The following is a 12275-nucleotide window of genomic DNA, read 5'->3' as shown; positions in this document are numbered from 1 at the left end:
AAAGGGCCAGGCCGCCCTGCGTGCCGGCGGGGGGCGCGGACACGCGTGGTGCGCGGCGTCCCGCTGCAGCCCGCGTTCCCTCGGGCCGCCGGGGTGCCCCGCCGGTCCCCAGTACTCATATCCGAGCAGATGGGCCCTGGGCCCACCCACCCTTTCTCTCGGAGCCCCCTTTCCGCCGGGAAGTGCGTCCCGGAGTCTAACCTCGGTGCCCTCCAGCTGCGGCGCGGGGGCGGGGCCAGGGTAGGAGGCAGCTGTGAAGTCGGGAAGCTGGGCTCGCCGGGCCCCCAGCCCTCTGCAGAAAAGGCAGCTCCCCTGGGCGCTCCCACGCCGAGGGACTCCAGCCGCGCTCGCCACCCCCACCTCGCCTGGCTGCTCTGACCTGGGGGTGAGTCTGGGGACCCCAACTGGTCCGACCTCCCACCCGGGTCCCAGGGTGGCCCGGGCCTCCTGCTTTGTGCTGCCCGGGCAGGCGTGGTAGACCATACCTACCTGGTGGCTGCCTCTGGCTGCACAGGGCGGCCAGGGCGACGGATGTAAGATCCCCAACACAGCTGCAGGGACCAAATCCTTGAAGGTGACTGGCCCAGGCCCAGAGGCCCAGGCCCCACCGTGCCCCCCTCCCGGCCGTGTGACCTGACGGCTGTTGCGCGGCCTCCGGGCTCAGCCTCTGCTGGGGAGATGCAGCCAGGCTTGCGGAATGCCGCTCTGGCAGGGACACCGTGGGGGCAGGGGGCTGGCTGTGCTGGCAGGAGGCTGCGAAGGAACGCTGCCAGGCTCAGCAGGCAGCAGGGTGGGGACCACATAGCGCTGGGCCTGGCAGGGTCCGGTGGTGACTGGGCCACCAATGCAGAGCAGCCTGCGGGCCTCCTCTGTGGCTCCAGGTTCCCCTCTGCACTCCCTTCCTCCCCCAGGCTGGCTGTGCCCTGTCCTGCCTGGTTCACTCTCACATGCCCCTCCTGGCACCCCCACCTCACGCGCATGCACGTGCCCTGTGTTTACACACCAGTCCATGCCCAGCTGCAGCCGAAGGCCTGGGTGTGCCACCTTACTGGAGTAGGCAGGAACTCCAGGGCCTGCTCACCGTGACTCGGTTCTGGGTGTCAGGGGATGAAAAGGAGCGGAGGCCAGAGGCAGGTGCCATGAGACAGTCTTGTTGGTCTGTTCTGTAAGCGTGCAAGGCCAGAAGGCAGAGGCCCTCAGCCTATCCCAGAGCCAGGGGCAGCCATGGGGAGCAGAGTGCATGGCCAGATGGAGGTGGGGAGAGACAAGAGGTAGGGGCACAGTCTGGGACAGGCTGCAGGCCTGGGCACCTGGGAGCTCCTGGCAGCTGCAGACATCCTGCACCTGCAGGGGTACGTAGGTAGCTGGCTTGCTCCCAGAGGCCCCAGGCTGAGGCCAGGCCAGAGGAGCTACAGGCTTCTGGGCAGCCAGTCACTGCAAGGTTGCGGCTCTTCCTCCCAGCCCACTTCCCCGTCTGACTCACAGTGGATCCTTGCTCTGGCCTGGGGAGGGGGGTGGCAAAGGGGTGACTTGAACCGCCTGGCTGGATCAAAGCAGCCCACCATTAGGAGCCAGGGAAAAGGGAAGCCAGGAGGAACCTGGCAGAGAGAGTTGCACGGGACACCCCTGGGCCCACTTCCCTGCCAAAGCTTGGCAGAGGGCATGAGCAGTGTGACCACGGGGGGGGCTGCAGACGTCGAGTTGGAGGGTGGGTGCAAAGAAAGGATGGGGAGAGCATTTGTCTTCCTGATGGTCCCAGCTGCTCCCCTCTTTTTTCCTCTGGCCTCAGCTGCCCTGCTGGGGGGCCCCAGAGCAGAGCCGAAGCTCTGAGAGGCTGTTGGCACCTTGTCACACTGGAGCTGGCAAGGAGCCTTGTGAAGAGCACAGTCCGGTGGGCCCAAATGAGGCTGCTCAGAGCCAAGGCTTGACAGTTACCGTTAACGAGAACAGCGGCAGAGGAAGGGTGCTCCAGGCACCCGCTAGGACCAGGAGGTGAAGCGGCCTGGCACCTGCTGGCAACTGGAGGTGACGTGGCACAGCGGATTCTCGTTCAGTGGGGATGGGGTCAGGCAGATTTGCTCTGCCTTGGTGAGGGAGGCAGTGGAAGTTCACCTCCGGGGAAGTCACGGGAAGCTTTCTGGGGGTGGGGGGTAGGACTATGTTAGGAGAGTCGGATTCTAGGCCAGAACTGCACGCCCCATGGGCAGGTCAGGAGTGTGTGCGCACAGGAGCGCCGAGCAAGGGCAGAGCTCAGGGATCCTCCAGACATGGGGGCTGAGTACTAGGAAGGGCCTCGAGCCCAGGCCCCTACCTCGTCCACAGCCCACTGGGTTCCTGACACGTCTCTAAGTAGCCCCAAGCTTCTCTCATGATAGGGAGGCAACACAGATGCAAACTATGCAGGGCATGTCCCCAAGCTCCCCTGCACTGAACCCAGGCTGTGTACGCGAGGAGGGGGTGGGAGGAATGAGCAGGTTCAGCCCTCTGCTGCGTGTAGTGGAGCTGCAAGTGGGCAGTCCAGGGAACAGGGAAACCCCACTCACACCACGGGGCCAGGGGGTGACAGGGAAGTTCAAAGCTACAACTCGGTGCTGACCCAGGGTCCTTCAGGGGGCGGGGCAGGTCTCTGGGTGAGGTGGGTTGGGGATTGAGCTGTTCTGTCTGCTGAGCCCAGCACTAAGCTGCAGCTGCCCAGGGCGGAGGCCTGATGCAAACCAGCAGGCTGCCCAGTTCCCTCTCAGCGCGAGCACCGCAGCCTTGGCTTCCGAGGCCTCTCTAGCAGGGGCTCGGCTCCTCTCCCACTCTGTTAGGGACCCTGGGCTCAAGGGACCAATGATTGAGCCCAGCTTCTCCTAGAGGCAAGGCCCAGGGCCACCGGCCCCGAGCCACTGTGACCACTGTGATGGAGGCTAAGCTTGGTTCTTAGCACTTAGTCCTGCAGAGTTCTAGGAGGCAGAGGTCTCTGCCATCCCCGTTTCAGCAGAGGAGCTGAACTGTAGAGGCCAGGCAGTACCCGATGGACAGGGAAGGGACAGAGAGCCTGAACCCAGGCCGTCTGGCTCTGCCTCAAAGGCCTTAATAACCACACACAGACAATGACTCAGCCAGGTCCTCCTACTTTTCCACAACTAAATCCAATCAGGCAGGAGGCGATGGGGCCAGTGGGGACTCCTCAGGCTTTGAGAATCTGCCTACAGCTGCCAGAGGCCCTGGGTGAGCTGGGACAGGGGAAGAGCAGGCCCAGCCCGCAGCCCGTTGGGGCCAGGCCTTCGAGAGGCCTACCTTCCCCAGGCTGGTCTGGGAAGGAAAGGCTGAGCATCCTTAGTTATCTACCGTGTCTGGTGCCGCAGTTCTAAACTCGGGGCTCTAAGAACCGTTAGCCTCATTGTAGAGAAGGGCAGACAGAGGCCCAGGGTCAAGGCTCAAGACACGGAATCGTGTTTCTCCTGAGACCTCAGGGACTCCATTTTCACCGCCACCCTCTTGGCTCCTCCTGGTTGAAGAGCTGCAGCCCTCCCAGCTGGCCTGGGGTCTTCGGGCTGCGTGCTGCCACTTGGCCTGGCCCGTGGAGCTGGAACTTGACGGGCTGTAGGGGAAGGGCGGGTCTGTGGCCTCTCAGGGGCAGAAGCGCTTGTTCAGGCCTGAAACTTGGCACAGTCCCACTGAGGGCCTTCGGATTCCTGGGGAGGGGAGTGGGAGGCAGTGGTAAGGGAGCACTGCCTCTACCTCGGACCGAGAGCTCGTGTAGTCCTGGCTGGCTTTCCCCGCCATGTACCTGCCAGGCATTGCAGCTTTCCTGCAGGGCCCTGGCTCCGCCCCCCAACACCTCTGGACTCCTGAGAAGCTACCGCGTGGCTAGTATCAAAGAACTTCCCCTTGCCCGGTTCTTCCTGCTCATTCTCCCACAGGAGCCTCATGCGACTGCTGCTCTCACCCTCACTATGAGCAGCAGAGTCCATCTGCTCCTAAAAGCCAGAGGCCTTTGGAAATCCGACCTCAATCCTCTCCACTGATACCTCGTGAGGCCTGGCTTCCAGAGTCGGCACCTGGCCATCCGAGCGACGAGCGACGCCTGAAGGCAGGCTGCTCCCTGCGGGGCTCTGAACTTGAAGAGCCTTTCTCCTCCCGAAGTGATGCCCGGTTGGTGTTCACAGTCTCTTGCAGGAAGGGCATTTTTCTTCGATTCTCTGGCCTATTTGTTTATTTTTAGAGGTTTTATTTTTGCTATAGTGCACATGCTCGCTGAAGACACAGAAAGCAAGAAATCACCCCCCAGGGGGGATGGCCACACCGCAATCTCTTCTCCTCCATTCTCCTCTTGGGATCTTGGGCATGCATGCACACATGCCTGGCACGTTTTTAAGCTGCTGGGTCTGGGACTCGAACCACGGTTGTCTCTGGGAGTCCAACAACATAGCCATTACGCCATCTACTAGTCCCTCTCTGGCCTATTTAATGCCCAGCTAATTCAGGTCAAGCTCAGAGCCTTTGACCCATCTCCCCCTGCCCCACATGTCCAACTGATCGAGTTTATCACTACTGAAATGTGAATAAAGATCCTAGAACTGAAAATCAAGAGCACGAACCACTTCATGATGAGATTCCCCCACAGCAAACACTTGTGTTTTCTTTACACTTTAAAACAATGCTACATCTGAGAGTTTTCTGGAGTTACTTGTTAGGAGCCAGTTATTACTTCTAAACTGGGTATCTGGCAAGTGAGAAGTTACCTACTCTGAGGTGTGTTCATTTCACTAAGAAAATGCACACTCCTTTGAGTACCAAAGAGAGAGAAGTCGATTGTACTTCCCCTGCAAATTCTCGTGTGTGCACGGAGAATGTCACCATGAAGGTGTCCTCTGGGAGAGGGGGGGACAGGTGTCGTGCTGCCTGGTGACTGCTGTCAGGGAGGCAAATGCGGAGGCTGACGGTAAATGGCCCTCAGTAAAGATGTCTATGTGCAGGTCACCTCAGCGGGGTGACAGCACAGCCGGGAGGAAATCGGGACTTCCAGGGCAGGAAGACCAGGCTCCAGGAAAGCTTATCTGTGTTAACATCTCCGCCAGTTCCCTAGCCCCGCCTCCTGCCCCCTCTACAAGAGTCCCAGGAGCCGCTCGGCCAGAGGTCTCTTCACTGGCTGGGTCTGCGAAGAGACTCTCGGTATTTTCTTTTTCATTTCAGAAAGACTGTGTGAAGTCGGGGTGAGGAGACAAAACATGCACAGAGGCAGTCTTTAAGTATACGTTTTAATTTCTACAAGGTCCCCCTTTCGAGTTTTGGGCAGATTTAATTGAAGTGTGTACAAATTCGACACTGTCATATGTACAAAGGGTTTTCTACAGTGTTTGAACGAAATACCAGCTATTTCATTTGCAGTAAACAGGAGGGTACAAAAACTGTCCAATAATGCATTTTCTATTAAGCGCAATACACAACATAATTCAGTTTTATTAAAAAATAACTTCAAATTTCAGAACAATCCCCTTTAGGAAGAAAAGCTGTCTCTGCAGTTCACTTGAGTGAGCGCTACGTTGATCGCTGCAGCGAGGGCTTTTTCCAGAGGAGACGAATGGGGCTCCTAAGGCCAGCCTTCCAGGATGGAATCCCACCCACAGCGAGATGGGCAAAGCTATGCCTGTGGTAGGCACAATTCTCACACGGCCCCCTCCTCCATGTGATAATCTCTCGAGCCTGTGAACATGGCATGAGATATCACTCCATGACCGTGTGTGTTCTATGGCACAAATGACCTGAAAACAGATGATCTTGGTGGGCTGGATCTAATCACATTGTCCCTTAAGTCAGAGGAAGAAGGCAGAGACTTACAGCATGAGAAAAAGGGCTCTGAGGGCCCTTCCAGTCAGAAGATGGAGGGGACCACACAAGGAGGAATGTGGGCAGCCTTGAGCTGAATTCTGCCAACGGCCTGATTGAGCTGGAAGCAGTCTTCCCCAGGGCCCACACGGAGGACTGCTTCCCTGCCGGCCCCCGTTCAGCTGAGAGCCTGGGCGGAGAGTCCAGCCACGCTGTCCGGATCCACCAACTCCAGCACTGTGAGCTAAGGAGCGTGCGCTGTTCTAAGCTGCGAATTTTGGGGAAGCTTGTCACAGCAACAGAAAACGAATACGCTGAAACAGGAACTAGTATCCTGCCCAGGGGCACCTTCTCATCTACTGTTCTTCATTTGGCAGTTTCTGTCTGGGTTCTGAATGCATTTTTTTCCCCACTGAGTAGTATTAAAACAGTATTTTCCTTTGCAGGTAACTTCTGAAAACTCTTAGTATGAAACACTGTTTTGTACTCACTATCAAGCAGTATTTGATCCAAGTCCTGTTTTCTCACGGTTGTCTACTGACTTGGCCAACAGCTGACCATCTAACCCTGCCTACATATGTTCTTCGGGTCACAGTTCCAATGCACCCATGGTCACCCCTCCGTCCATCAGGGGTTGTCCCTACACCTGAGGGCTCCTTCTCACTTCCCAAATACACCAGGCAAGACCTGGGTGGGAGAGCACAGCGTTCTGCATCCAACATCCAATATGAATCTCTTCTGCAAACCGGACTGAACTGGCACTAAGGTGATTAAGTACACTTGGGGGAAAAAAACTCAAACTGAAGACTGAAACACCACCACCACTAGTTTGCACAAGTCAAATTACTTTTGGAGCAACCAGCCAACGCCATGGATGCAGTGTCCCCCCTCTCTCCAAAGGCCATGGAGGCTCCCCAGAGTCAGTGTGGCCCACAGCAGAGACAGGAGGGACACACTGCTTTACACAGGTCGGCTGAGGACTGGTGTATCCCTTACCTGAAAGACTTCAGGGTAAAACCCTGCAAAGTGTCTCCAGGAAGGTGGCAGTTAGATTTTGGCATTATTTTGGAAGTTCCTTCTTCAATCCCCTCTTCCAGGAACACATACATGCAGTAGTGTGGCCACAGCTCTTCCCCTCGCCCCACTGCCAACCCTGCCTGCTCCAGGGGACCCCAAACCCACACCTGTACTTGAGAGAAGCCTCTGGAATATTCAAGTGGAGACAACTCAGAATAAACTATTTTTGGTGCCAGTGAACAACAACAGAATTCTTCCCTCTCCCTCTTTTATTGTATTCTAATGTTTGGTATATCAGAATAATGCTGAGAGGCACCCAAGGGTATGGGTTCAAGCACCAAAGCATGAACTGGAATAGAATTGTTTTTTATAATCTAAACTTCTGATAGTATTTATTAAAAAGCACACAAAATGTAAGTCCTTAGAGACAGTGCAGGTATTTATAATTAAGGCTGATTTACCCTTACCCTCCCCCTCCAGCCTGAAGTGATGCAGACTGTGGGTGATATGATAATCACTTCCCTGACCCTCTGAGACAGCAAGAAGGGAGGGAGGAATTAAGAACCCCAGAGCCACTGCCTTATGCTCCTGGCTACCATCGGCATCAATTCTGGGTGGTGTGTTTCAAGAGCACGTATGTACAAGATTCTGTAATTGGTGTATAAATATTTGGCCACCTTTTAACAGTTTTCCTTCACAGTTCTATGCTTGGCAGCATATAGGCTAAAACCTGAAAAATGGGCAAAAAGAATCTGTATTCTAAGAAATACATGAGATGGAGAGAAATCGTCTACCTAAACTAATATTGCAAATCATACTTAGATCAATTTCACAATTTCTTGATTCAAGAAAATGAAATTCATATCAATAGTTGGCTACTGTAAAATGTGGCATAAAAATATTCTTAGGAGACATTTCTGTATTTTAAATTCTTCTGCACACAAGTAAATGAACAATTAAGAAGTATCTAAAACTAATCTCTAATATTGAAATAGAACAAGAGACTGCCATTGAGTATCTTAAACTTTTAAGTTACCAGATATTTACAAATAAGATATAATTCATATCAAAAAAGGATGTTTTCAACTATATCTGCTGCTTTCACTGGGGCTCCGGTGATGAGAGTAACTTCGGTCACTTTCACTGTCAGAGCCGTAAGATCTACAACTCCTGTACAACAAACCAAAAAGAAACAAAATACACAAAAACCTTTTAGTTCTCAATGCTTTGAATTCCCCTTATACCTCCTTTTTTGATACGAGAGGCCTGAAAACACTACGGACATAACACAGCACAGGGGTGGAGAAATGGAGTCTTGACTACTGCCACCTATGGACTTTCCAAAGCTGTTTTAGAGGACAAATGATAGTAATTTTAAGATTAAGATAAAATAAAGAAACATCACATCTTGGAACATTTACTTGTAATTCATTCATGCAAATAAGCAGGATAATTCTCTGTGATACCCAAAAATGAACCCTGGTATCTGCTTAGACTGACCGAGAAATAAGGAGGCAAGGGTGCAAGGCAGTTTCATTAGAGGTACAGAAACCCATGAGGTGGAGGCCCAGTGAAGGGTGGGCACAGCCTGCCCATGAGCAGAACCACTGGGATATTGAGTCAGGAAGAATTGGTTAGGGTCACTATTCAGTCGTTTTGAAAAATATTCACTGAGAGCTAGTCACTTTGCTAGACGCTGGGGACCGTCTAAAAATCAGATCAAGTCTAGTTCTCTCGGGCTCAAGGTTAGTACAGAATTGTGGGCAAGACAAGTTAAGTTTGGGTCAATGAGAGTCCTTGGAGGAACAAAGTTTATCTCAGAGGCACAGAGGAGGGACTGTGTCTTAGGATTTGAAGTCAGGAAGGGCTGCCCAGAGACAGTGGACTGCAGTGGAAACCTGAAGGATAGGGAGTAACCGGTCATTTCCAGAGGCAAAAGGGAAGACTGTGGAGGGTGCCTGTGTCTCTAGCCAGTAGGAAAAGTTACAAAACTTAGAGGGAAGATAGGAGTCCAGGTTGGAGGGGGTAAGTGGAGGGGCCTTCCATGCAATGCCTAGAGCTGAACAGTAGGAAGGCCTGGACGAGCTTCAAACAAGGCAATGTCCAGATCACACTGATAAGGTATGAGGATCACTAGAGCTGCAATGAACAGGACAGGGTAGGACCAGGAGTCTCAGAAAAGGACATTACAAAAGTCACAATAAAGACTTTTGCAGTGGCCTAAATATGTTGTATTGAACATGCCATATATAATACGTAAAAATACATGTTTTACTGAAGGATAAGAAAGAAGCTTCGATCCTGCTGCTGAAACAAATGATTACTACATTTTGTATATTGCCCTTTTTTATTTGAAAAAAATGACAAGTTGGCTATTTCTAGCAAGTAGCCCTATTTAAGAAATGGGCCAAGCTACAATTTGGGTAGACTAGCTTTACTCTTCAAAAAAAATGTTTGTCCAAGGATACTTGAATGTTTGAAAACCCATTTTTAGATTCAAATGTGAACAAAACCCAACAAATATTACCTGGCAACTATTTTTTTTTTTTTGGAGAGGTTTTTGCTATAGGGCACATGCACTTGCCAGAAAGAGAGACAGAGAGACAGAAAGCAAGAAATCACCCCCCAAGAGGGATAGCCATGCTGCAGTCCCTTCTCCATTCTCCTTCTCGGGATCTTGGGCACACATGCACACACACCTGGTGTGAATTTAAGCCACCGGGTCCGGGACTCAAACCGTGGTCAACTATGTGGGAGTCCAGCAACATAGTCATTATGCTAACTGCTGGTCCCCATAGCAACCCTTATAAAGGGCACTTTTAGCAGTTGCCTGTGGTTGCTGAAACTCACTCTGGATCTCTGTAGCACCCTGAGTCTCCACTAGCAATCTATCCCCCTACACGCCACACGTTCATGGTCATCATTTGCAGCGCTCTAAAGGGGACACCCACCTGGACCGCCTATTGTAACTTCTGCCTCGATGGTAGCTGTCACTCCTCTGGCTTCGACTCCGACTCCGACTCCGGCTATAGTAGCTGTCGTAAGTGTAGGACCTGCTTTAACAGCAACGGCTCACATTAGACTTCCCTGTTGAAATACTCATATAGTCTTACTTCTTTTTAGCATCTTGAGAGTGTGCAAGTTTATGGGTACTCTACGACAGTGTGAAGACACATTTGCATAACAAGTACTAGAAACATTAACTGCCCCAAATCAGACTTACCATATTATAGAGAAAAATGTTAATTTCTTTTCTGCATTGAAAAATATCACAAAATTAATACTGAGTTAGTTTGACTGAGTCCAGTGGATCTTACAAGGCAATTATATTCCATAAACACCTGCAGTTACAATTTGACCCTGTCACTTTTGACAACAGAGTACAATGGGTCAATGGGCCAACAGATAAAAATCGTCAAAAGGGCCTCATTTAGAAAAGTATGATTTCAGAAGACAATATATGTCTTTAAGTTGTCAACAAAATACAACACTTTGAACTAAGCGTTTATACAACAGGCCTCAAAACTGCACCCCTGAGGGGGCTACCATACCCGTCCGTACCTGGATCGACTGTGAGGATCATACGAGCTGCTCCTGGATCTGCTCCTGCTGGATGTCCTAAAACGAATCACAAGGACCATCACCACCTTGCAGATCAGGGCAGGCTACGTCAAAACTCTACACATTTATTTGCCCATCAAGGCAAAAACACAGTGAAATTTCACAGTTATGTTTATTCTGGCCTCATTTCAACAGTACACTGAAATTTTAAATGAGCTCGTTGACCTTTGTACAGTTCGTCCATGGTGCACATAAAAAACTAGGGGTCGGGGGAAGGTGCGCACAGGCGGGCACTCACGAATGAAGCGAAGTTGTAGCACTGGAAAATACCTCAGAGGAAAGGAAGGTAAGAAGCCGGGAAGAAGGAGCAATCTGCTCCCTGTGCCTGGCCTCACTCACTCCTCGGTCCCCTCTCTACGACCCTCCTATCTCCATCTCCAACCAAATCAAGAGGTGACTGCAGATGTGAACTCAAAGAAGGTTACAGATGCATTTCGGGGAGGTGGACATCATGATCAGACACTTGGAAAAGTGTCTACCATTCTTGCCTCATTGTGATAAAGTCCCCTCCTAGAACAGTGAGAGAGAACCCCACAGCTGCACTGGGACCCATGAACACAAGGCAATTAGGACCTCTGCTGGCCAGAGACAGGCTCCCCTACCAAATCTCTCCTATTCTTCCATTTCTGTTTCCCAACAGGGCCAAGGCGAGATGAAAGAGCGAGCTGAGAAACAACTGGCCTGGGATTCAGCAATGACCAGACCACTCTCAACAGAGGCCCACTCAGCCAAGGCAGCCCTTAAAGAACAGCCCTCACAGCTGACAGCATAGAGCTGGGTCTTGAGCCCACCTGTGACTCTTGTAACTGCGGTAAGAGCTGCTCCGGCTTCTGGTTCGGCCTCTGCTATACCACCCTCTGCTCCGACTTCTAGAGTAGCTTCTTGATCTACAATTCAAGAGTGAAAAAAACATGCAATTATGTAACTCACCCAACTGCTAAAATTAATTACTGGTGGAGCAGGAAGAGACCACACAAGAGGAAAGGTCTCCTAGAACTTCCTCACAATGGATCTGACAGTGACCGCTAATGAGGCAATCCCGAAACAAGCGTGGTTTAAATCAAACACAAGGAAGGAAAAGCAGAGCGGCTGCTACAGGCACGTTCCGAGGAGCCCTGTCTGTAACACCAAAGGAGGAGGTAACCTAGACCTCAACTACTGGTAGAGTGGGCTTAAAAACATGCAAGCACATGGGACCACCAGTTGGCGTAATGGCTATGTCGTAGGACTCCCATGTAGTTGACCGCGGTTCGAGTCCTGGACCCGGTGGCTTAAACTCACGCTGGGCGCGTGTGCATGCGTGCCCAAGATCCCGAGAGAATGGAGAAGGAATTGTGGCATGGCCATCCCCTGGGGGGGGTGATTTCTCGCTTTCTGTCTCTCTGTCTCTGTCTTTCTGGCGAGCACATGTGCCCTGTAGCAAAAACCTCTCAAAAATAAACAAATAAATAATGAAATAAATTCTTAAAAATAAAGTAGGCAGAGAAGTATAATGAGAATGAAGTATATTCGAGTAGGAAAATGGACAAACTACAGCTGCACGTGTTCAACGTACATTTCCTGAACACAATGCTGAGTGAGAAAGCAAATGCAGAACATCCATACATATAAAAGATTTTATTTATAAAAAGTTCTAAAACATGCCCAAACAACATCATGTAAGGATAGAAATATTTGTGGCAGAAATGGAAAGAAAAACAACCTAGTTGTAACACAAGTTGAGAATAATGGTTAACTCCAGGGAGCGAGGAGGGCAAGCAGGGCGGCCCTGAGGACGGCTGTACTAGCTCGGCTAGAACGCTTTAAGCTAGCCGACGGGTATC

At 51.5% G+C, this 12275-nt stretch overlaps 2 protein-coding genes and 1 long non-coding RNA gene across 8 annotated transcripts in view; 1 reads left to right on the top strand and 2 right to left on the bottom strand.

Annotated features, from left to right (window-relative positions):
• ZBTB47 (zinc finger and BTB domain containing 47) overlaps positions 1-651 on the bottom strand; it is a gene marked incomplete at its 3' end in the record, with an annotated part of 18940 nt that extends 18289 nt beyond the window's left edge. Inside the window, 1 exon segment of the mRNA XM_014590468.2 lies at positions 490-651.
• A 4581-nt stretch (positions 652-5232) lies between these two features.
• The window catches only part of NKTR (natural killer cell triggering receptor), a gene marked incomplete at its 5' end in the record, with an annotated part of 44056 nt that continues 37013 nt past the window's right edge, over positions 5233-12275 (bottom strand). The window contains 4 exon segments of one of the 2 annotated variants that reach the window (XM_027774538.1): positions 5233-8001; positions 9783-9887; positions 10393-10449; positions 11244-11339. In XM_027774538.1, the coding sequence (XP_027630339.1) occupies positions 7914-8001; positions 9783-9887; positions 10393-10449; positions 11244-11339 (346 nt within the window). 2 annotated transcript variants of the gene reach the window in all.
• The window catches only part of LOC114009068 (uncharacterized), a 31893-nt gene continuing 30079 nt past the window's right edge, over positions 10462-12275 (top strand). For all 5 annotated transcript variants that reach the window (XR_003550539.1, XR_003550538.1, XR_003550540.1 and 2 more), the window contains exons 1-2: positions 10462-10738; positions 11093-11263. This is a non-coding gene — a long non-coding RNA (uncharacterized LOC114009068). The remainder of the gene's footprint in view (positions 10739-11092; positions 11264-12275) is intronic.

This window comes from Tupaia chinensis, unplaced genomic scaffold (assembly GCF_000334495.1).
Source record: "Tupaia chinensis unplaced genomic scaffold, TupChi_1.0 Scaffold000451_2, whole genome shotgun sequence".
Classification (NCBI taxonomy): Eukaryota; Metazoa; Chordata; class Mammalia; order Scandentia; family Tupaiidae; genus Tupaia; species Tupaia belangeri.
This window is presented reverse-complemented; position numbering and strand designations above follow the sequence as displayed.